Below are 25,753 nucleotides of genomic sequence, written 5' to 3' on the forward strand. Positions count from 1 at the left end.
TTAGTCGAGAAAACGTAATAACTGAACATTTGTCAGGATTAACAGTCATACGATTCTTCTGGCACCAATCGGCGAAGGCATCCAATTGCCGTTGTAGAAACTGTGCATCTACTTCAGAGCGTATATTAAAATAGATTTTGAAGTCATCAGCGAAGGATAGCCGAGGTCCCTCTATTACTGCGTTTACATCGTTGAAATATATGAGAAAGATAATGGGTCCAAGATGGCTGCCTTGCGGTACGCCAGAGGTGATGGGAAACGATGCCGAAGTAGAATTACCTATGACTACTTGCGACTGACGGTCGCTTAGGTAGGACTGGAACCAGTTCAAAAGTGTCCCTTGTATTCCAAACCTCTCAAGCTTTGCAACAGCGATTTGATGGCTGACTTTATCGAATGCTGCTGAAAGGTCTAGGTACACCACATCAGTTTGCGCTCGCTCTAGCATACTGTCAGTCACATAGGAGGTGAGACATAAAAGATTTGATGTCGTTGAGCGTCCCGAGATGAACCCATGTTGGTCTATGCTTAGATGTCGCCTGCAGTGGAAAAGTAGTCGATCCATCACAACGAGCTCGAAGAGTTTTGAAACAGCGCTTAAGGACGATATTCCACGGTAGTTATCGATTTCTCTCCTATCACCCTTTTTGTGCACAGGAAGCATAAATGCACTTTTCCAGCAGGAAGGGAACACTCCAGTAGCGAGCGACATATTGAAGATCTTAAGCAGCGGGGTTAACAAACTACCAATCGACTTCTTCAATATTACCGATGGAATGCCATCAGGTCCAACGCAAGTCGATGTTTTCAGTTTACCTGCGGCTGCCATTATGGAATCGTCATTGATATTAATAATAGGCATAATGAAGCCTGAAGGCTCAGTAATACATGATGCGGCGTTAATCTGTTCAGCGGTTAGAGTTTCTTGCGAAAAAATGCCGAAGAACTTCGATGCGAACTGATCACATATGGCTTGTTGGTCGGATAAAACAGCACCATTCCATTGCATTGAAGAAGGAATCCCATATTCGCTGCGCTGTTCTTTAACGTATTTCCAGAAAGACTTCGGCTGGGACTTGAAGCGACGTTGTATGCTGTTCTGATAGCGAAGAAAACATCTACGGCTGACGCTCTTGTAGACATTACTGAGTCGCACGTAGTGGTCTCTAAGTGGTTGACTCTTGTGCTTGGAGTACTTCCTCAGAATCGCTTTTTTCTGCTTTTTTAACTGCCGGAGTCTAGGTGTCTGCCACGGAGTGCGGTTAACAGATAGGCTTCGCTTGGGAACATGTCTATCTATCAGGTACGACAGAACATGGGAAAAAGTTTGAGCTGCAGCATCTACATTGTTAGCATGCAATATGCCATCCCAGTGCAGTGTCGAAAGAAGATGATTCATGCTGCCGATGTCTGCTTTCCAGAAGTCGTAAATAACAGGTGGAATGTCGTCTTTGCCTTCAACTAAGTTGTGTTTCTCGATAATGATGTGTAGTGGTGGATGATGAGCAACCCACTTTACCAACGGCGCAGGAGATAATGAAATTGATGGAGCAGTGTCACGAAGACTAGCAAAGCATAAATCCAGGCATCTGTTATTTTCATTCGAAATATGGTTGATTTGCTGAAGTGTGGCTGAGCTGTAATGGTCCAGAAGACTCGTCGTGCACGAGTTAAACATAGAATGGCCAGCGTCGCAGTAGAGGAAACCGTTGCCAGAAGCTCGCCAGCTGATTCCGGGCATGTTGAAATCGCCGATGATGACGATGTCATCAAAGGGCGAAGCTTGGTCCACGATCGAGTTAACTGAATGCGTATGAGCATCGATCAAAGAACTGTCTCGCGTTCTATCCGGTGGGATGTAGATGACACAAAAGAATAGCTTGCGGTCTGCAAGGTCTAGCACAATCCATACCTGCTCCACGGTTTTCCAAGCCACGTCTTCGATCACGTGTGCTTTCAGCCCCCGGCGAACGGCTACGAGAACCCCACCGCCACGAACTTTTCTGCTATTATGTGGACCGCGATCGCAACGAAACACTTCGTATTGGCGGTCTAATACTTGACTAGAAATAGTACTTTCAGTGAGCCATGTCTCCGTGAAAGCTAACATGTCATAGCAGCAATCTGAACTAGCCACCAAGTAATCGTCCAAACACGAGTTCAAACCACCAACATTCTGATAATATATATTTACCATCCCGTTGGTCGAGGGTCCACGTCCAACAGCAGCTCGATCGATTGTCGGAGGCATGATTGCATCCGGGAAGCATGCTTTTGCGTAGTCTTGATTTGTAGTTGATATGCATTGCTGATCGGTGAACAAATCGGTGGTTGGCGATCTGTGTTTATAAACAAGCATCAGACAGAAGAACGTGTTCGACAATTGAATCCAATCTATACTTGGAAGACCCCAACACCTGCCTCAACTGCAGGACCGAGACGACTACGGTGATCGATGACAGCGTTTGGCGGGACTGAGTTGAGGAGATCAGGGCCTTCCAAAAAGCTTTCTACGGTGCGTCTCGGTTGATGTTGTAGTCGACACAGGATATTGTCACATTATCTATCGTTGAATGTAGTTCGAGTTGGTGGTCACGATCAATTCCATTCATATCACATATCTAGTTTTGTCACCGGATATTCTTCCCTCCCTCTTCATACGGGAGCTTGGCAGAAGGAAGGTCGTGTGATATGTGCCATCACAAATATTGCCCTCCGCTCGCTTTCAAATCGACTTCTATTAAAACATTCTTCGTGCCTGCCGTATCCTAACGGAACTATCAATTCTATACTTTCGCTTTTAATTCTATCATGAACATGTACGTCTAAGTTTGGAAGATGATATTAGCATTTCCATATCTTTGTAAAACTCTTAAATTATTTAACTGATATTGACTGTGCAAATCTTTGTTAAAATGCTTAAGCTGAAATATCGACTGAATTGACATATGGGAAGGTTTTTTGATCACCTTACATGACTCAATCATTATTGATTTATTGGCATTTATCGGTGAGTACAACATCTAAAGCTCAAAGTAAGAGGGAGCGCAACAATGAAGAACAGTATGGATAGGTGTCACAAGCGAGCGACGAGTATGAAGCGAACAGAAATTGAAATTTTAGTAGAGGGCCAAGTTGTGAGAACAGCATTGTTGAAATCGCTGTTATTCTGCCTAACGTCCACCCAGGAACGGCTTGGGTAGTAGCATGGTGACTACTCTTACCAAGACAGGCAAAATAACAGCGATTTTATCCTACTATTATGCTGTTTGGCGCATGAGAACAGTTCTAGCGATCGGTGGCTTGTTCGGAGATTCATACGAAAGTCGCGCTACTTTGCTTCACGCCTCATCCCGCAGCTCTTACTTTGCCCAAGATGATCTTATTCGAACCGCATTTCACCGAATGGCAAAAATTGAAACAGTGAATTGAAGTTGGACGGCGAAATTTGAATCCGTATATGAAAAATCCCACAATTTCTTACTGATATAAAACTGATATAAAATTGATCAGATTCGGGAGCACACGTTCCACGATGAATTCCTTTGAAAGCGGCACAAATGCTGGGGTATTGTCTTTATAGCCAATGGTATATGCGGCTAAAATGTGGCGATTTATCACAGATTGCCTTTCTGTTAGGTAACTCTTTTGATCGCAAAACAGTTATTCAACTTCGAAAAAGTGAAATCAGAATTGCGTACGTAATGTAAAACCAATTTAATAAAAATTCCGCGGAAAAAATATTTAAATTTCGTTTCGGTTCGAAACATTTCGAATTAAATGAACCTTGATTTCGTATCGTTTCGAAGCCTCATAAGAAATCTTTATTTCGTTTCGTTTCGTTCCGAATCAACATAGACATTTTAAATTTCGTTTCGTTTCGTTTCGTTAGGAAAAAGTGTGTTATTGCATACCCTTAGCAGTCACTGGCCCTCTACAAGCCGTGTTTATGCCGTGTTAAGGATGCCATCTAACTGTTTTTATTGGAATTTGGGGTTAGGTTCTATGGCAGAGGTTTGTCTTGGTTAACGGTTTGCCATTGCGATAGGAAAGAAAGGATGATAGGTAGGGTAAAACGACCTATTATGGAGGGGTTAAGCACCGTGTCAAAACAAAATTGATTACAAAAATTCTTCAAAAATTACCTGTTGGTCGATTTCCACATTGTAGTAGTTGAATAGGATGCTCGTTAACTATAGTTTCGTAAATATTACGTCAATTGTGCTGAACTTATGTTGTTTTGTTTTTATCACAATAGAAACAAACTACCGCAATAATAGGACGCAGTTGCCTATCGTTGCGATATTTTTTGAAGGTCAGTCCTATTGTTGCGGTATTGCATGTAATTCTTATGGAGATCGATACCGCAACAATAGGACCTTAGCACTACCGCAATAATAGGTTCAAGGGATTCAAATTTTTAACGAAAAATGTTGATTTTTCATAATTTTGAACGGAATTTTGTCAAACAAAAGCTGTTCTAGTCGTTAATCCGAAGAGTTTTAGCATACCCACAATTGTTTTCAATGGTATTATATCCAGAATGGACTACTTTAACACTACCGCAACATTAGAGCATACCTTAACGATAGGACGTTTTACCCTATATATAAATCCTTATTGTAAGCAGAAATGAGCTTTATTCGCCCAATTCCAATTGAAGGTATAGGATAGAGCAGGAAACGGTATGAAGTCCATTTTCCAGATCTAGCGATTGCTAGAACATGAGAAATATAGGAAAAGATACAAAGTAGTATAGGGCACTGCACGGACTGCTTTGTCTCTTTCTCGCTGCAAAGAAATTTGAAAACAACAAGGCCAGTAAACGTCAAAATTAATGAGAAACGAAAGAGAAAGAAATGTTTCCGTGCAGTGCCCTATAGTAGAACGGGCCTGGAATTGAACTCACGACCTCCTGCGTATGAAGCAGAGGTGGTAGCCATATGACCACCAAGCCCGTCAGTCACAAAGAATAGGGTGGTCCATCATATAAAAAATAAAAAATATCTTTTTTTATTTTGCGGATTATTTACTAACATGTAATGTTCTACAAAGCTGTAGCACAGCTTATTCCAATAAGTTTTGCTAAAAAACTTTTTCTATAGCTCTTAAGATGGCTGATTTAGATAAATTTTACCTACTTGAATTAGGGTGTATTTTCGATCTACTTTTTTTGTTTTCGATTTTTCGGAAAAGTCGTCTTTGAATGACAGCTGAAATGCAGCTTTTGATATGTAAATATTCTCAATATCTTTTGCCGATCAAAAGTTATAATTGTTTTCCTGTCGAAATTACGTTTTTTCAAAAGTTTATATCTTCGATTGGAGTAAACCAAACAAATATGTTTTCAGGGCATTTGAAAAAGCAACTTATACTCTTTATTATGTAGAAAAATTGTTGATATGTTTTTTTTTATCTCTAACCAACCCCGGTGGAAACTATGGTCGTATGCTGACCGGGAAGGGGGAGATTTGCTCCCCTCTGGAGGTGCAAATCTTACCGAGTGTCGGTTCCCTATGACAGGGGCGGCTGAGCATCATCCGAGCGTCAGTGAGGGACCTTAACCAAAATTGTGCACCATGCTCCACCGGAAATTAAGGCAGAATGGTCTCCAGACATTTAGGGGGCTGTTGTAAGGCTCTGCAAGCCAGCTTTAAAAAAAACAAAGAATAATCAACGAAAGAATACGGTCCGAAACAATCGGCGAAGACCACTGTGACGAAAAAGAACTAGCGATTAGAAACTCGGTTCGTGGAACTGCAAATCTCTCCATTTCATTGGGAGCACACGCATACTCGCCGATGTGCTCAAGGACCGTAGATTCGGCATCATAGCCCTGCAGGAGGTTTGTTGGAAGGGATCAATAATGGCGCGAACGTTTAGAGGTAATCATACCATCTACCAGAGCTGCGGCAACATACACGAGCTGGGAACAGCTTTCATAGTGATGGGCGATATGCAAAGGCGCGTGATCGGGTGGTGGCCGATCAATGAAAGAATGTGCAGGTTGAGGATCAAAGGCCGGTTCTTCAACTTCAGCATAATCAACGTCTATAGCCCACACTCCGGAAGCACTGATGATGATAAGAACGCATTCTACGCGCAGCGGGAACGTGAGTACGACAGCTGCCCAGGCCACGACGTCAAAATCATCATAGGAGATTTGAACGCTCAGGTTGGCCAAGAGGAGTTTAGACCGACTATTGGAAAGTTCAGCGCTCACCGGCTGACGAACGAAAACGGCCTACGACTAATTGATTTCGCCGCCTCCAAGAATATGGCCATTCGCAGCACCTACTTCCAACACAGCCTCCCGTATCGGTACACCTGGAGATCACCACTGCAGACAGAATCACAAATCGACCACGTTCTGATTGATGGACGGCACTTCTCCGACATTATCGACGTCAGGACATATCGTGGCGCTAACATCGACTCTGACCACTATCTGGTGATGGTTAAACTGCGCCCAAAACTGTCCGTCATCAACAATGTTTGGTACCGACGACCGCCGCTGTACGACCTAGAGCGACTGAAGCAACCTGATGTCGCCACTGCATACGCGCAGCATCTCGAGGCAGCGTTGCCGGAAGAGGGTGAGCTCGATGGGGCCCCTCTTGAGGACTGCTGGAATACAGTCAAAGCAGCCATTAACGACGCAGCGGAGAACAACGTCGGGTATATGGGTCGAAGTCGACGGAACGATTGGTTCGACGAAGAGTGCAGACAGATTCTGGAGGAGAAGGACGCAGCGCGGGCGGTCGCGCTGCAGCAAGGTATAGACGGAAGCGGAGACAGCAGACCCGCCTTTTTCAGGAGAAGAAACGCCGCCTGGAAGAAGCGGAGTGCGAGGAGATGGAACAGCTGTGCCGTTCTCAAGATACACGCAAATTCTATCAGAAGCTCAACGCATCCCGCAAAGGCTTCGTGCCGCGAGCCGAAATGTGTCGGGATAAGGATGGGAGCACCTTGACAGACGAACGTGTAGTGATCGAAAGGTGGAAGCAGCACTACGAGAAACATTTGAATGGCGCTGAGAGTACAGGCAGTGAAAGTCAAGGCAGCGGAGTAGATGACTACGTCAGTTCAGCGGACGATGGAAGCCAACCAGCCTCCACCTTGAGGGAAGTTAAGGATGCCATTCAACAGCTAAAGACCAATAAAGCAGCTGGTAAGGATGGTATCGGAGCTGAGCTCATCAAGATGGGCCCGGAAAAGCTGGCCACTTGCCTGCACAAACTGATAGTCAGAATCTGGGAAACCGAACAGCTACCGGAGGAGTGGAAGGAAGGGGTTATATGCCCCATCTACAAGAAAAGCGACAAACTGGAGTGTGAGAACTTTCGAGCGATCACCATCCTACAAAGTAATATCCCAGATCATTTTCCGTCGTCTGTCACCCTTAGTGAAGGAGTTCGTGGGAAGTTATCAAGCCGGCTTCATTGACGGCCGCTCGACAACGGACCAGATCTTTACAGTACCGTAAATCCTTCAAAAATGCCGTGAATACCAGGTCCCTAGGCATCATCTGTCATTGATTTCAAGGCGGCATACGACAGTATATACCGCGTAGAGCGATGGAAAATTATGGACGAGAACAGCTTACCTGGGAGGCTTACCAGACTTGTCAAAGCAACGGTGGATGGTATGCAAAACTATGTGAAGATTTCGGGCAAACACTCCAGTTCGTTCGAATCGCGCTGGGGACTAAGACAAGGTGATGGACTTTCGGGCCTGTTGTTCAACATTGCGCTAGAAGGTGTCATGCGGAGAGCCGGGTGTAACAGCCGGGTACGATTTTCAACAGATCCAGTCAATTTATTTGCTTCGCGGATGACATGGACATTGTCGGCCGAACATTTGCAAAGGTGGCAGAACTGTACACCCGCCTGAAACGTGAAGCAACAAAAGTTGGACTGGTGGTGAATGCGTCAAAGACAAAGTACATGCTTGTGGGCGGAACCGAGCGCGATAGGGCCCGCCTGGGAAGCAGTGTTACGATAGACGGGGATACCTCCGAGGTGGTCGAGGAATTCGTCTACCTCGGATCCTTGCTAACGGCTGACAACAACGTTAGTCGTGAAATACGAAGGCGCATCATCTGTGGAAGTCGGGCCTACTACGGGCTCCAGAAGAAACTGCGGTCGAAAAAGATTCGCCACCGCACCAAATGTGTCATGTACAAGACGCTTATTAGACCGGTTGTCCTCTACGGACATGAAACATGGACAATGCTCGAGGAGGACTTGCAAGCACTCGGAGTATTCGAGAGACGGGTGCTTAGGACCATCTTTGGCGGTGTGCAAGAAGACGGTGTGTGGCGGCGAAGAATGAACCATGAGCTCGCCCAACTCTACGGCGAACCCAGTATCCAGAAGGTAGCTAAAGCCGGAAGGGTACGATGGGCAGGACATGTTGCAAGAATGCCGGACAGCAACCCTGCAAAGATGGTGTTCGCTTCCGATCCGGCAGGTACGAGACGGCGTGGAGCGCAGCGAGCGAGATGGGCAGACCAGGTGCAGAACGACTTGGCGAGCGTGGGGCGTATCCGAGGATGGAGAGATGCGGCCTCGAACCGTGCATTGTGGCGTCAAATTGTTGATTCAGTGTTATCTGTTTAGATTCAGTGTTATCTGTTTAGATGTTAACTAAATAAATGAAATAAATGAATCATACCGCGAAAATTGGACGACTACGGTGGGCCAGGCACGTAGTCAGAATGTCGGACAGTAACCCGGTGAAAATGGTTCTTGACAACGATCCGACGGGCACAAGAAGGCGAGGTGCGCAGCGGGCAAAGTGGATCGATCAGATGGGAGATGACTTGTGGACCCTCCGTAGACTGCGTGTTTGGCGACGTGTAGCCATGGACCGAGCCGAATGAAGACTATTATATACCGCACAGGCCACTTCGGCCTTAGTCTGAATAAATAATAACTACGAGACTGCCTAATACGTCATACGTGCACCACTATATAGGGAGTAACAGTAACATTAGTAACAGGACACTTGAAGCAAAAGGACTTGCTTAAAGCAGAGAATAGTATCTGGCGAACGGTGCAGCAGTCAGCGTATCGGGACGAGATAGCAACATTAGAATCGGAAAAACACGATTTCCGATATCTGCACGCCAACCATGCGATGGTTCAAAACGAAGTTCATCAGCGGATCCACGTCTCCTACATTCGCTTTTAGATTCGACGGGAATCGAAAGATTATCATTCCTGCAAGATCACCAAAGCTATTCTAGCAACATGGCTCTTCTGCCAGAATCACGTCTGGCGGCTATGGTACGTCATTTTTCCAGCGTTGGCCTATACTATTTGGGGTCCCAATCCCAGTCCCAGTCCCACTCAGGTTGAAGTCGGTCGCAGATCCGTCAAACGTTCGATCGCGTTGCTTACGTGCCTCACTGTGAGATCCTTCACAGAATAAAATAATGAAAAGTAAACAGCGCGTAAAACTTGAGATGCGGATATTTACACTATTCTACGCGGAAATGGACCTCTTCCTAACAAGTTTGCTTTCAACTTGCAAGCAATATTGACGATTCACGTCAAATATTGTGTACATTTAGGCTATATCACGCGTGGAATTAAGCTAATAATGGCGTTCCATTTATGTGCATCATTATTTATTTATTTATTCAGACTAAGGCCGAAGTGGCCTGTGCGGTATGTAAGAGTCTTCTCCATTCGGCTCGGTCCATGGCAACACGTCGCCAGCCACGCAGTCTACGGAGGGTCCGCAAGTCATCTTCCACCTGATCGATCCACCTTGCCCGCTGCGCACCTCGCCTTCTTGTGCCCGTCGGATCGTTGTCGAGAACCATTTTCACCGGGTTATTGTCCGACATTCTGGCTACGTGCCCGGCCCACCGCAGTCGTCCGATTTTCGCGGTGTGAACGATGGATGGTTCTCCCAACAGCTGATGCAACTCGTGGTTCATTCGCCTCCTCCATGTACCGTCCGCCATCTGCACCCCGCCATAGATGGTACGCAGCACTTTCCTTTCGAAAACTCCGAGTGCGCGTTGGTCCTCCACGAGCATCGTCCAGGTCTCGTGTCCGTAGAGGACTACCGGTCTAATGAGCGTTTTGTAGATGGTCAGTTTGGTACGGCGGCGAACTCTATTCGATCGAAGCGTCTTGCGGAGTCCAAAGTATGCACGATTTCCAGCCACTATACGCCTCCGAATTTCTCTGCTGGTATCATTTTCGGCAGTCACCAGTGAGCCCAAGTACACAAATTCTTCTACCACCTCGATTTCATCACCACCGATGCCAACTCGCGGTGGGTGGCTCACATTGTCTTCTCTTGAACCTCTTCCTATCATGTACTTCGTCTTCGACGTGTTGATGACTAGTCCGATCCGCTTGGCTTCCCTCTTCAGTCTGATGTAGGCTTCCTCCATCTTCTCAAAGTTACGTGCCATAATATCTATGTCGTCGGCGAAGCCAAATAGCTGGACGGACTTATTGAAAATTGTGCCACTCGTGTTAATCCCTGCTCTTCGTATTACCCCTTCTAAAGCGATGTTGAATAGCAGACACGAAAGACCATCACCTTGCCGTAACCCTCTGCGGGTTTCGAAGGGACTCGAGAATGCCCCTGAAACTCGAACTACGCACATCACCCGATCCATCGTCGCTTTGATCAACCGTGTCAGTTTATCCGGAAATCCGTTTTCGTGCATTAGCTGCCATAGCTGGTCCCGATCGATTGTATCATATGCGGCTTTGAAGTCGATGAATAGATGATGTGTGGGCACGTTGTATTCGCGGCACTTCTGCAGTACTTGGCGAATGGCGAACACCTGGTCCGTGGTGGAGCGTTCGCCCATAAAACCCGCCTGGTACTGCCCCACGAACTCCCTTGCAATTGGTGCTAGTCGACGGCATAAAATTTGGGAGAGTACCTTGTAGGCGGCGTTCAGCAATGTGATTGCGCGGTAGTTGCTACAATCCAGCTTATCGCCCGTAGATGGGACACACGACACCTGCCATCCACTCCTGCGGCCAAATTTCCTCCTCCCAAATCTTGGTAATGACCCAGTGCAGCGCTCTAGCCAGTGCCTCACCACCGTGTTTAAATAGCTCTCCTGGTAGTTGGTCAACCCCAGGGGCTTTGTTGTTCTTCAGCCGGCCAATCTCCTCCTGGATTTCCTGGAGATCCGGGGCCGGTAGAATTATGTCCTGCGCGCGTTCCCCTAGGTCCATCACCATACCGCCATCTTCGTCTGCCACATCGCCATTCAGGTGCTCTTCGTAGTGCTGCTGCCACCTTTGGATCACCTCACGCTCGTTCGTAAGAAGGTTCCCGTTTATGTCCTTGCACATATCAGGCTGTGGCACGTGGCCCTTACGTGAACGGTTCAACTTCTCATAGAACTTTCGTGTGTTATTAGTGCGGTACAGTTGCTCCGTCTCTTCACGGTCTCGATCTTCCTGCTGACGTTTTTCCTCCGGAAAATCGAGTTTTGTCTGTTCCGCGCCTGTTTATATCGTGCCTCATTCGCCCTCGTGCGGTGTTGCAGCAATCTCGCCCATGCTGCATTCTTCTCCTCTACTAACTGCTCACATTCGCCGTCATACCAGTCGTTTCTCCGATCCGGGGGCACCGTGCCAAGTGCAGCGGTTGCGGTGCTACCAATGGCGGATCGAATATCTCTCCAGCCATCTTCAAGAGACGCTGCGCCTAGCTGCTCTTCCGTTGGGAGTGCCACTTCCAGCTGCTGCGCGTATTCTTGGGCTAGCCTACCATCTTGTAGCCGCCCAATATTAAGCCGCGGCGTCCGACTTCGACGCGTGTTGTACACCGTCGAGAGTTTTGAGCGCAGGCAAACTGCAACGAGGTAGTGGTCGGATTCAATATTCGCACTGCGGTAAGTGCGGACGTTCGTGATGTCAGAGAAGAATTTACCGTCGATTAGAACGTGGTCGATTTGGTTTTCCGTTTCTTGGTTAGGTGATCTCCATGTGGCCTTGTGGATATTCTTGCGGGGAAAGAAGGTGCTTCGGACTACCATTCCGCGGGAGGCTGCGAAGTTTATGCATCGTTGGCCGTTGTCATTCGATACGGTGTGCAGACTATCCGGTCCGATGACCGGTCTATACATTTCCTCCCTTCCTACCTGCGCGTTCATGTCACCGATGACGATTTTGACGTCCCGCAGTGGGCATCCATCGTATGTCTGCTCCAGCTGTGCGTAGAACGCTTCTTTCTCGTCGTCGGGTCTCCCTTCGTGTGGGCAGTGCACGTTGATGATGCTATAGTTGAAGAAACGGCCTTTAATCCTCAGCTTGCACATCCTTGCGTTGATTGGCTGCCACCCAATCACGCGTTGGCGCATCTTTCCCAGCACTATGAAGCCGGTTCCCAGCTCGTTGGTGGTGCCACAGCTTTGGTAGAAGGTAGCCGCCCGATGCCCGCTTTTCCACACTTTCTGTCCTGTCCAGCAAATCTCCTGCAGCGCCACGACGTCGAAGTTGCGGGGATGTAATTCATCGTAGATCATCCTGTCGCAACCTGCGAAACCTAGCGACTTGCAGTTCCATGTTCCAAGCTTCCAATCGTGATCCTTTATTCGTCGCCTAGGTCTTTGCCGATTATATCGAGTCGCATTATCTCTTATATTGTTCGTAATTATTGGTTTTCCAGGCGGCTTATTGGGCCTGCGCAAACCTCCTGTCTCGCCGGAGGGCCGTCGTGTCAGGGCTGTTTAGCGTCCCACCTAACACCAGGACTTAAGCTTGTGCGCTTTGAGCGGCACACGGTCGCTTTGGCGGAGCCTACTTGCGGATACATGCAGCTTTTTATAGAGGTTTAACAGGGCCCACTGTCAAACCCCACCACATCCTAGGCAGGCGCCACAACTCGCAGATGGCCTGGGGAGGGATCGTCAAGCCCTTGGACAAAGCCCCTGCTGCCCCATGTGCATCATCTTTAGCGTAAATTTCAGTGGATTTTTCTATCTGTGTTGCATTTAGAGGTCGTGTATGCTTTGTCCTCCGAGTCGTGTAAAATGGCTATTCTTTTGGTTTGTTGCATGCCGAAGATCACTCGTTGAAATTCGCTCGGACAACGGGACGATCTTCAAGGCCGGTCGAGTAACTCTGCGACCAAGTGGATCTTCAATCCTCTGGTGGCACATGGGAACGCCTCGTAAGATCTGTCTAAGTGGCACTTGGCTCACCGTGTGGCGATAGGAACCCGGATGACGAGACACTGTGGACGATCGTGTCGGAAGCTTGATCAATCGTAAATTCTCGCTTAACTTTTCAAAAGGTCCTAAGTAACATTTTTCATGAATTAATTTGAATAGCGCAATCAACAGACCAATATGAAAGCTTTTGATTGCACTACTCAAATTAATTCATGAAAAAAATGTTACTTAGGTCCTTTTGAAAAATTAAGCGAGAATTCTTGGCCGTTAACCGCCATTTCATTTGACAGCACCAATCAGGAAGCATTAAAGCTGAATCACTTCATTTTACTCAGCTCAAGTGGGGTCGTCCAACCTCCTAGGACGTTGTCGGAGGCAATGAAGGTCACGCGTAAAAAATGGAAATTGACCAGACGAATGTCATTGCAACGGCTGGATTACAGGCCGGTGATTCCTGGTATAAACGAATTCGTCAAGCTATTATCCGAACATCAAGAGGAGTATTCAAGCTGCTTCATGTTAAACGAGATAGTAACGGAGAGTCGGTAATAGGACCGTAGGCTCGTTGCGAGTCGGGGGAGTCATGAGTGACAACTCTCAGCAGTCTAACCCTGTCAATGAACGTCAAGCTCAAAACGCAATCGTTGTCCGTAAATATTGAAACATCGTTGCATCGTGTGACTACGAGAAGTGTTATATCGAACTGAAACGTGCCATTTGCGAATAACTTATTTCGAGTTAGAACAGGAAATATCTAGTGGGCAACAAAACCGTGTTTAACCTTCCGAGACTCGCATGGTCCTGGATTCTTCACGCAGTCCCGACCGTCTTGTAAACGATAAGCGTGCTTTTTTCGAAGGTGTTATACTTTTTACAACGGTGTGAATCTCAAAAGATTAAGTGAAAATGCATTTGGAACTATTATATAAACAAACATACGATACTAGTGAATACTTTTCGTTTAACCTTAAATGATTGTATTCAGGGCATAACATAGATCCCGTAGGAAGTATCAGTACGGGAAGAAATTAGAACTCAGAAGTCAGAACAGACCTTAAAGGTAGGCCTGCCTATAAACTTCAAACATTCGTGAAAATTGGAACACGGTCTATTGAGAAGCTGAGAAAACTTAAAGATTCTGGATCATTGTATTTGAGAGACGCGGGTCACAAAGTTAGCCAGAATCAAAGTTAAGTAAAATCCAAAATCCCATTCTGTGTTGAACTTAATCTATATAGAATTAATAAAACACATAAATAAAGAATTTAAAACAAAAACCCATCGAAATTGCTTTATCGAACGTATTTCAGAAACCCCCCTGGTCAATTTTCTGGCCACGCCACCTCAGATAAAAAAAAAATTAAATTACAGTTGTATGAGAATGCTTTTCTTACCTCCCGAACCGGTTGGCCATCCATCCGCCGCTGAAGCCCCCGAGCATACCACCGATGGCAAAGATCGAAACCGCCACCGAGTAGAGCTGCTGGATGAACTCCTCGCTGATGTCCTCCCCGTACCGGTCCTTGTAAACATCCTTCATGAAGTTCTCGATGTTCACCTCGGGTGCATTGATGACGCCGGTATTGTAACCGAACTGAAGCATCCCGAGGACGGCCGCAAAGATGGCATACGTGAGGAAGAACGTGAGACCCTGTCCGCAGAAGAAAAAAATGGCTTATCGTTAGATCAATCATTTGTAACATTTTTTTTTCATCAGCTGATTTGTTTTCCGTGTAAAATAAAACCTCTGGTTGGGATAACGAGAAATAAATCTTTATTACGAGAGGATATAAATAACATAAAAAACCGAAAGGGAATATAAACTCGATGGTACGTGGATTTGTTTTAAATTCACACAACTGACAAAACATTAGCTTCCAAACGCAGCGAATCGATAAAAACCGATTTGGGAAAGTGGAATGAAAACTCGGTGCCCCTTGTCGTTCTATCCACCGACCTATGACGGCAGCGTTCCTTCCATTCGGGGGGTTTCAAACGCAGTCTAAAACAAAACAAAAAACAGCAACAGAAACAAAAAACATTAAATAAATGAAATAAAAATGGTAAGCCGTTGGGATTTCGCTTGTCGGATCATTTTTTAAGTATTCAGTCCAGTGCTGATGTGCTGCACAACAAGCGTGAATGTAAAACGAAACAAATTCAATGGGGGTTCATAAAAAATACAGAAGGGAGGACATTGGATACTGACTTGCTCCAGTAGCCGTAATTTTCGCCGGTGCGTGTGCTCCTCCAGCCGGTCCACGTACTCCCGCAGCTCTTCGATCTCTTCCTTGACCTGTTGCACGGTATCCAGCTCATGCTTAATTTGTACCATATCACGTTTCACCTGGACGGATGTGGGGGTGGAAAACAAAAATGGAATCGTTATTCAGGATATAAGTTGAAATGAGGATGTTTATATTTTTCGTTCATTAATACTGGCAGTGTGTTTTGGGAGAGTTGGTCATGAGGCTGAACCACGCACGGTGCGATAACTTTAGTTCGGCTAATGAATTGAAATCCAAACAAATGGGTTTTGTATTTGCCGAACCGACAGCGGGAAAGTCAAATAAAATATTATAAGCCTCTACAGTATAGGTATGGGTACAGGTATTTCGACAAATTTCGTCGTAAATCCGTCACACAACTGACTGGTCAAAACTGCAACCTTTTCATATGGAAATTTGTATTGTTTTCGTTGTTTATGGTAAAACAACACAAGAGTCAAAATGGCAGGGCTATATTTTTATTTTTAAATGATGCACTTCCACAGAATTTATTTTCTTCAAGGGAAATCATCAAAACTTGTACTGGAGTTAAAAGAAACTACAACAAAATTATTATGAAATTTTTTGTTATCGAAATTCTTTCGATGTTTGAAGAAAGATGCTTCAATTTTCTGGGTGTTGCTCGGAAGCTTCTTCAGCCGTTTAGTTGTTATTAAATATTTGTATTTTGATGCAGGTATTTACCCAAAGATTGCCCACAGTTACTCACCTCCGAGACCTCGGTCTGGCAGCTCTCCACCGATTTGGTGAGCTCCTGCAGTTGCGTTCGGATCTCGCAGAGGGCGACCGTGGTCTCGAAGTGCCGGTCACCCCGCTGCAGATCGTCTAACTTCGCCGACAGATTCATGCTCATCACGCTGACCTGCTTCTGCAATCTGGGTGTTTGTTGAGTGAAAAAAAAACAGAAATAGATCATTAGTAAATTTGATGGAGCAAATGATAAGTGTTGCATCGAGCCGGTTTCTACGATTTCGACAGGATGGATAAATGGCTGGATGGGATGGCTTTGAGAGAGTGGAAGGATTTCGTACGAAACAAATGATAATGTAATTGAAAAAGGGTATGAATCAGATAAATCAACCGTTGAGGACTGAACCATTGTAGTGGCTTTGTAGCAGAAGTAAGAGAAAATAGAATGATGACTTATATCGATTAGCGGTTAGCGAGCGAAATAGGTTCTACAAACTAGAATCGAACAGTGGGTCTAGCAATGAATACAATTGAGTATGCTTTTATGTTCAGCATGGCAAATGAGTCCTGTCCTGGAGGTCATTTGCTAGCAGTTGATTACAGCACCATTAAATACGTGATTCGAGCAAGAGGATTGTTACAATGTACATTGTTCTGTGGCAGACTAACAGTGACTTCTATTGAGCGAAAATGCCCTTAGGGTGTAACACCGTGAGAAACTGATAAATAAGCTAACTGAGAAATTGTCTTCGTCGAATGGAAAACTTTCCTCCCTGATAGTGATGTTTCGCATCGTATAATGAATGGAAAACTTCGTTCCAAAGTTCCTTCCCAGAAACCCAGAAACGAAATGCTAACTACCTGTCGTGTTGGGAATGAGGATGTTGTGAGGTGAAAATGGTCTGGCTTTACACGTGTATTAATTCGTGGAAGATGCTGGAAGTAACCATGAGGAGGGATTCGGGGCAGGGCAGGACTTAGGTAAAATATGTCTATTAGATTAGCATCAAATGATTATGTGTTCCCAACTTATGGACCACTGTATACAATGGAATTTGACTGGAACATTTTGAAATGACATTCTCGTTAGCTGTCCGGGTCTGTATCGAGTGCGTAGAAACATTATTATATTTAGCGATGGAAGATGAATAAGTTTCCTACAGCATTTTGGAATTGTGACCTACAAGAATAAAAGTTTACCATTTTCCCCACAGCCGCTGGAACTCATTAAAATTCATAGCTCTGAGCGGCAATTACCAAGATAGTATAGTAATGATGTGCCACCTTTAAATTCGGAATAGAATCGTAGAATAGGTGCGACCGTATTTTAGAAAAGGAACCAGCTCGACGTAGTTTTCCTCACTCCTCACGGAAGCTTCACGAGACAAAAAAGCATAGTTCCGCCCGGTCGTTGAACTTTTTGGTCGTTGGAAAAGAAGGAAGAAGGATCGCTTTTTCTGAATGCCAATAAAACTTGTGAGTGATTTACCGGTTTCGTCTTTTGCGTTTAAGTTTGACTTTTGCAATACTGTCTGACGAGAATGCTATTAGGGAAGGAAGGATGCGGCTGGGAAGGATCTACATGGAGGAGGGTTGAGTCAAACAAGCAATCTAGTTTCGAGTTGCTGCATAATCAAACAATGAACGGGAAATGAAGAAAAAAGGAAATCATATGAATGGTGGAAGGAAACCTCGAGCTAAGTTCTATAGTCTTTTAATCCTAACGGTAAACTTTTTCTACTACGAAAGTGTACAAGACGAATGCCTCTTTAGTTTCAATAAGAGTTGTTGAGTCTGTGATGCGTGTACCATTTAAATCTTTTGCTACGAAATCAGAATAACCACCCAACACGGTCTTTTCCATTCGGAGTTCCAAAAAAAAACACACTTCAATTTAGATAATTATTAAAACTACGTGGGTTTCTTATTCAATAGTCTTTTTCAACATATCTTGCGTAAAGTAATGTAGAATGTGCTTTCTAACTCAACCTTTCCTGTATTAAATGAGGAGGCCTTCCATTGACATCTCGCTCAAACATTCATTTCAACTCGAAAGAATGTTCACTGCCAAAAACATCTCATAAAACAGAAAACAAATCAAATTGCATTTTATTGCTTCATTCTAATAAATTTGATGGAATGCGAGTTACGAGGCTACGACGAGCGGTATGGTTTATTTTTCCAGGAAGGCCACTTGCTGTAGCTGTTTGTCAATTTCTCATGACAATTTCACAATATCTGGAAGTCGGGGTTTTATAGAAGTATCGCATCGACTTTGCGAAAAATATCATTCTATTTCATATATCGGAAGAATAAAAGCTTTGGAACACTCGGCTTTGTATGGAGTAGTTTTTGATTGGTTTAATTCGGTTTCAACTTCTCTGTTCAAACTGCCGATAACTTTAATATTTAATTATTGCCATGTTGTTTTAACCCTCAAAGACCCAGGACGAACGGATTTTTTTCAAATGGCTCGCATTCAGCACCTGATCGTCGAAATTCCTCGCGGTTTCGTTTGTGCTCAATGGGAATAGCTATACTTTTGCTCTAATACATTTTCAAATAAAAATTTTTGTTCAGGTCCGAGTTATTGCTAAAAATAAGTGTGCGCGGGGGTGTTTTTTCTATAATTCAAACATCTCTTCAATATTCTGGACGTGTTCATGCCCAAAATTAATCAAATCACCCATCAAACCAACCCAAAAAGATATTTGTAACGGGGTGACCAGGGGCCATATCACCAATTGCAATGAAACTGGGCATGCGACTGCTCAAACTTCATGAAAACACATCAGGAGCACAAAGAACTCTGTTTGAATTTGAAATTGACCTTCTGAAATTTTGACCAGGGCCGGCTTCAGGGGTCCAAAAGGGAAGAGCAAGGGCCATGTCACCAAAAGCAATGAAACTGGGCATGCGACTGCTCAAACACCATGGAAACACATCAGGAGCTCAAAGAAATCTGTTTCAAATGGAAATTGATCTTCTGAAATTTCAACCAGGGCCGGATTTAGGAGTGAAAATGGGGAAGGCAGGGGCCATATCACCACTTGCAATGAAACAGGGCATGCGACTGCTCAAACTTCATGAAAACACATCAGGAGCTCAAAGAATTCTGCTCGAACTTCAAATTGTCTTTCCGAAATTTTGACCAAGGCTTCAGGGGTCCAAATGGGGAGAGCAAAGGCCATATCACCAATAGAAATAAAACTGGGCAGTGGGCATGCGACTGCTCACACTTCATGAAAACACATCAGCATCTTAAAGAACTCTGTTTGAATTTGAAATTGACTTTCTGAAATTTCTACCAGGGCCGGGTTCAGAGGTGAAAACATGGAGAGCGGGCTGCTCAAACATCATGAAAACACATCAGGAGCTCAAAGTATTCTGATTGAACTTGAAACTGCTCTGATACAAATTTCAGGAATTTCTCCGGAAAATACTCCAGGAATTCCTCTAGAAGTTCCTCCGGGAATCCCTCCAGGAATTTCTCCTGAAGTTCCTCCAGGAATTCCTCCGGAAGTTCCTCCAGGAATTCCTCCGGAAGTTCCTCCAGCAATTCCTCCGGAAGTTCTTTCAGGAAATGCTCCGGAAAATCCTCCAAGAATTTCTGCAGAAGTTCCTCCGGAAGTTCCTTCAGGAATTCCTTCGGAAATTCCTCCAGCAATTCATTCGGAAATTCCTCCAGGAATTCATTCGGAAGTTCCTCCAGGAAATGCTATAGAAGTTCCTCCGGGAATTCTTCCCGAAGTTCCTCCAGGAATTCCTCCGGAAGATCGTTCAGGAAATCCTCCAGAAAATCCTCCAAGAATTTCTGCCGCAGTTCCTCCGGGAGTTCCTCCCTAAGTTCCTTCAGGAATTCATTCGGAAATTCCTCCAGCAATTCATTCGGAAATTCCTCCAGGAATTCATTCGGAAGTTCCTCCAGGAAATCCTATAGAAGTTCCTCCAGGAATTCATCCGGAAGTTCTTCCAGGAAACCCTACGGAAGTTCCTCCAGGAATTCCTCCATGAATTCCTCCGGAAGTTCCTTCATAAATCCCTCGGGAAGTTCCGCCATGAATTCTTCCGGAAGTTCCTCCAGGAATTCATCCGGATGTTCCTACAAGAATTTCCCTCGAAGTTCCTCCAGGAATTCCTCCGGAAGTTCCTCCAGGAATTCCTTCGGAAGTTCCTCCATAAATACTTCCGAAAGTTCCTCCAGGAATTCTCCGGAAGTTCCTCCAGGAATTCCTCCGGAAGTTCCTCCAGAAATTCGTCCGGAAGTTCCTCCAGGAATTTCTCCGGAAGTTCCTCCAGGAATTTTTCCGGAAGTTCCTCCAGAAATTCCATTGGAAGTTGCTCCAGGAATTCCTCCGGAAGTTCCTCCAGGAATTCCTCCGGAAGTTCCACCAGGAATTTCTCCGGGAGTTCCTCCAGGAATTCCATTGGAAGTTCCTCCAGGAATTCCACCGGAAGTTTCTTCAGGAATTCCTTCGGAAATTCCTCCAGGAATTTCTTCGGAAGTTCTTTCAAGAATTTTTCCAGAAGGTGCTCCAGGAAGTTCCACCAGGAATTCCTTCCTAAGTTCCACCAGGATTTCCTTCGGAAGTTCCACCAAGAGTTCCTTCGGAAGTTCCACCAGGAATTCCCTCGGAAGTTCCACCAGGAATTCCTTCTTATGTTCCACCAGGAATTCCTTCGGAAATTCTACAAGTAATTCTTCTGGAAGTTCCTTCAGGAATTCTCTCGGAAGTTTCTCTTGGGATTCCTCCAGATGTTCATGCAGGAATTTCTGCAGAAGTTACTTCATGAATTCAGGAATTCTTTCGGAACTTTCAGAGATCCTCCAGGAATTTTGACTTCCGAAGGAATTCCTGGTGGAACTTCCGAAGGAATTCCTGGTGGAACTTCCGAAGGAATTTCTGGTGGAACTTCCGAAGGAATTCCTGGTGGAATTTCCGAAGGAATTCCTGAAGGAACTTCCGATGGAATTCCTGGAGGAACTTCCAATGGAATTCCTAGAGGAACTTCCGGAGGAATTCCTGGAGCAACTTCCAGAGGAATTTCTGGAGGAACTTCCGGATAAATTCCTGGAGGAACTTCCGGAGAAATTCCTGGTGGAACTTCCGGACGAATTCCTGGAGGAACTTCCGGACGAATTCCTGGAGGAACTTCCGGAGGAATTCCTGGAGGAACTTCCTGGAGGAACTTCCTAGAGGAACTTCTTGGAGGAACTTCCTGGAGGAACTTCCTGGAGGAACTTCTTAGAGGAACTTTCTGGAGGAACTTCCGGAGTAATTCCTAGAGGAACTTCCGGAGAAATTCCTGTAGAAACTACCGGAGGAATTCTGGGAGGAGCTTCCGAAGGAATTCCCGAAGGAACATCCAGAGGAATCCATGGAGGAACTTCCGGAGGAATTCCTGGAGGAACTTCCGGAGGAATTCCTGGAGGAACTTCCGGAGGAATTCCTGGAGGAACTTCCGGAGGAATTCCGGGAGGAACTTCCGGAGGAATTCCTGGAGGAACTTCCGGAGGAATTCCGGTAGGAACTACCGGAGGAATTCCTGAGAGAACTTTCTGGAGGAACTTCCGGAGGAATTCCTGGAGGAACTTCCGGAGGAGCTTCCGGAGGAATTCCTGGAGGAACTTCCGGAGGAACTTTCGGAGGATTTCCTGGAGGAGCTTCCGGAGAATTCCTGGAGGAACTTTCGGAAGTATTTATGGAGGAACTTCCGGAGGAATTTATGGAGGAACTTCCGGAGGAATTCCTGGAGAAACTTCCGAAGGAATTCCTGAAGGAACTTCCGGGAAATTCCTGGAGGAACTTGAGGGAAATTCTTGTAGGAACTTCCGGATGAATTCCTAGAGGAACTTCCGGAAGAATTCATGGCAGAACTTCCCGAGAGATTTATGAAGGAACTTCCGGAGGAATTCATGGAAGAATTTCCGGAGGAATTCATGGAGGAATTTCTGGAGGAACTTCCGTAGGGTTTCCTGGAAGAACTTCCGGATGAATTCCTGGAGGAACTTCTATAGGATTTCCTGGAGGAACTTCCGAATGAATTGCTGGAGGAATTTCCGAAGGAATTCTTGAAGGAACTTCTGGAGGAATTCCAGGAGGAACTTCTGGAGGAATTCCAGGAGGAACTTCGGCAGGAATTCTTGGAGGATTTTCCGGAGGATTTCCTGAAAGATCTTCCGGAGGAATTCCTGGAGGAACTTCCGGAGGAATTCCCGGAGGAACTTCTCTAAGATTTCCTGGAGGAACTTCCGAATGAATTCCTGGAGGAATTTCCGAATGAATTCCTGGAGGGATTTCCGAAGGAACTTCTGGAGGAACTTCGGCAGAAATTCTTGGAGGATTTTCCGGAGCATTTCCTGAAAGAACTTCCGGAGGAATTGCTGGAGGAATTTCCGGAGGAATTCCTGGAGGAACTTCCGGAGGAATTCCTGGAGGAACTTTCAGAGGAATTCCTGGAGGAACTTCCGGAGGAAATCCTGGAGGAACTTCCGGAGAAATTCCTGGAGGAATTTCCGGAGGAACTTCTAGAGCAATTCCTGGAGAATTTTCCGGAGAAATTCCTGAAATTTGTATCAGAGCAGTTTCAAGTTCAATCAGAATACTTTGAGCTCCTGATGTGTTTTCATGATGTCTGAGCAGCTCGCTCTCCATGTTTTCACACCTGAATCCGGCCCTGGTTGAAATTTCAGTAGATCACTTTCCATTTGAAACAGATTTCTTTGAGCTCCTGATGTGTTTCCATGGTGTTTGAGCAGTCGCATGCCCAGTTTCATTGCTTTTGGTGACATGGCCCTTGCTCTTCCCTTTTGGACCCCTGAAGCCGGTCCTGGTCAAAATTTCAGAAGGTCAATTTCAAATTCAAACAGAGTTTTTTGTGCTCCTGATGTGTTTTCATGAAGTTTGAGCAGTCGCATGCCCAGTTTCATTGCAATTGGTGATATGGCCCCTGGTCACCCCCATTTCGACCCCTAAATCCGGCCCTGATAAGAATTTCAGAAGGTCAATTTCAATTGAAAATTAAATATTTAAAACTCCTGATTTGTAAAATTTGTGCAGCCGCATGCTCATGCAAATTTCATTGTAATTGAATTTTTAGCCCATACTCTACCATTATAACCCCTGAATGCGGCCCTGAATTCAGTCAATCCTGCCCTACTCAAATGGTGAAAACATCGGAATCGACTAAAAATCGTTACAAATATCTTTTTGGGTTGGTTTGATGGGTGATTTGATAAATTTTGGGCATGAACACGTCCAGAATATTGAAGAGATGTTTGAATTATAGAAAAAACACCCCCGCGCACACTTATTTTTAGCAATAACTTGGACCTGAACAAAAAATTTTATTTGAAAATGTATTAGAGCAAAAATATAGTTATTCCCATTGAGCACAAACGAAACCGCGAGGAATTCCGACGATCAGGTGCTGAATGCGAGCCATTTGAAAAAAATCCGTTCGTCCCGGGTCTTAGAGGGTTAACGTAATTATCACTCGTTAAAATTATAAGAAATAGAGTCTATGAGAAAGTAAGAGTTTGCAATGTTGCATGAACATTTTGAATTAAATTTAAATATATTACAGTCCTGAGGTGAGCCAGCCTAGGGCTGAAAGCCTCTCTAATAAAGACACAAAAATATATTACAAAACGGCAGCAAAATAAAACTTCCATGAAGAAATAGAAATTTTCCATGAAAAATTAAGAAATTGCCAATAAAGAAATCAGGGTATGAGGAATAAATAAATATGAAATTTTCACAAATAATGCAAAGTTCCGTAGCTTCTTCTTCTTCTTCTTGTCCTTCGATGGCTCTACAATTTAGACTGGCCCAGTTTAGTATGGGAAGCAAAAATGTTGTCGAATTCCACGGGGCACCCCCCAGGATTGTGTCTTTGGGTGAGAAAATCAGTCTTTCAAAATTTCAGCTCAATCGCTTGTTGCATAAGCTGACGCAATTGATTTGAAGTTTGTATGGGGATTTCAGCCAAAATATATAGGAAAATACACCTCCGTTATTCATTTGATCTGGAAATTGGTTCTGATTGTTCGATTGAGCTCAGAATTGCAAAAACGGCAGTTGGTATGCTACAGAACAATTTCACAGAACATTGTATGATGATTAAATGAACTTTTACTTAGCTTTCGGCTGATTTATTAGGAGCTGAATTGTGTATTTTTGGATTTATTGATCGAATCGTATCAGCCGAAAACTATATAAACGTCATTTAATCATCATACAACGTTCTGTGAAATTGTTCTGTACCATACCAACTGCCGTTTTTGCAATTCTGAGCTCAATCGAACAATCAGAACAAATTTCCAGATCAAATGAGTGACGGAGGTGTATTTTCCTATATATTTTGGCTGAAATCCCCATACAAACTTCAAATCAATTGCGCCAGCTTATGCAACAAGCGATTGAGCTGAAATTTTGAAAGACTGATTTTCTCACCCAAAGACACAATCCTGGGGGGTGCCCCGTGGAATTCGACAACATTTTGTTTCCTGGGCCAGTCTACTCTACATTCTAACTAAAACTTAGCCTGCTTTTCAACTTAGTATTCTTTAATAATAATAAATAATAAATTAAAAATTTTCCACAAAATAATCAATAAAAAGCAATTGAAAATAATGAGAAAATTTCCATAAAAAATACAAATAAGCAATAAATCCGATGAAATTTCCCATGAACTTTAAAAGCTTTAAAAAAAGTGGTTATATAGATAGCCATTTTTTTTTCATAGGGAAAAACGCTTAGTTTTATTGCTTTTTATAATTATTTATGGACATTTTTATATTTTTCATGCTCTTTATTGATGTTTTCGTGAAAAGTATTTATTTTGTTTGTGAAAAAAAAATTGTGAAGGAAAACTTTGTATCTGTTTATTGTTAATATTGATATATTTATGGAAATGTTGTATTTTTTCCGTAGAACATTTTGATTTCTTTATCGAACATTCTTCTTTTATAAATGCAATTTTTGTTCAAAAAAAGCTAATTTGTTGTTGTTTTGTAGAAAAATTTCAATTGTTTTATGGAAATTATGCATTATTTGTGGAAATATTGAATTTATTTATTGCTTATACCCTGATTTAATTATTGGCAGTAAACTATTTTTTATAGAATTTTTTTATGGGGAGTTTTTATTTTAGTCCTTACAAAACCAATTGTAAATAAATTTAAAATCAGTTTTTAGTAGGGGGAATGACGGCTTTGGCAGGTTTTGTTCTATTATTGTCAGGGGGTGTTTCATGACTGATTTTGCTCAAATTTGGCCTAAACATTCTTTGCATATCAAAGAATATTGTGGTCAAATTTTATAAAATTCGGTCGACAAAAACCCCCTGCCAATAATAGAACAAAACCTGGCAAAGCCGTCTGTTCCCCTACTATTACTTGCATTAAAAAGCTTTAGAAGTCTTCATCCTTTTGGGCAAAAGAATGTATGAATTGAATTGCAGCTCAATTGACCTGTCGATTATGTTCGATTGCTATTGATTATGATATGAGCAAGACAAATGAAATAGTTAAGTTGTTCCTCATTGTCATATTCCACCATATTTGAGTTGAATGACAAAACATTTGAATAGTAACAGCACTCATGTA

General features: G+C 44.1%; 1 protein-coding gene across 3 annotated transcripts in view; it reads right to left on the reverse strand.

The window, feature by feature from the left end:
• Window positions 1–25,753, reverse strand: part of LOC134211462 (glucose transporter type 1) — a 519,077-nt gene that overhangs the window by 198,398 nt on the left and 294,926 nt on the right. For all 3 annotated transcript variants that reach the window (XM_062688339.1, XM_062688340.1, XM_062688341.1), the window contains exons 7-9: window positions 16,163–16,328; window positions 15,375–15,512; window positions 14,560–14,816 (exon numbers count right to left, since the gene is read on the reverse strand). In XM_062688339.1, coding sequence (XP_062544323.1) covers window positions 14,560–14,816; window positions 15,375–15,512; window positions 16,163–16,328 — 561 coding nt within the window. The remainder of the gene's footprint in view (window positions 1–14,559; window positions 14,817–15,374; window positions 15,513–16,162; window positions 16,329–25,753) is intronic.

The sequence above is a fragment of the Armigeres subalbatus genome, chromosome 2 (assembly GCF_024139115.2).
Source record: "Armigeres subalbatus isolate Guangzhou_Male chromosome 2, GZ_Asu_2, whole genome shotgun sequence".
In the NCBI taxonomy this organism is placed as follows: Eukaryota; Metazoa; Arthropoda; class Insecta; order Diptera; family Culicidae; genus Armigeres; species Armigeres subalbatus.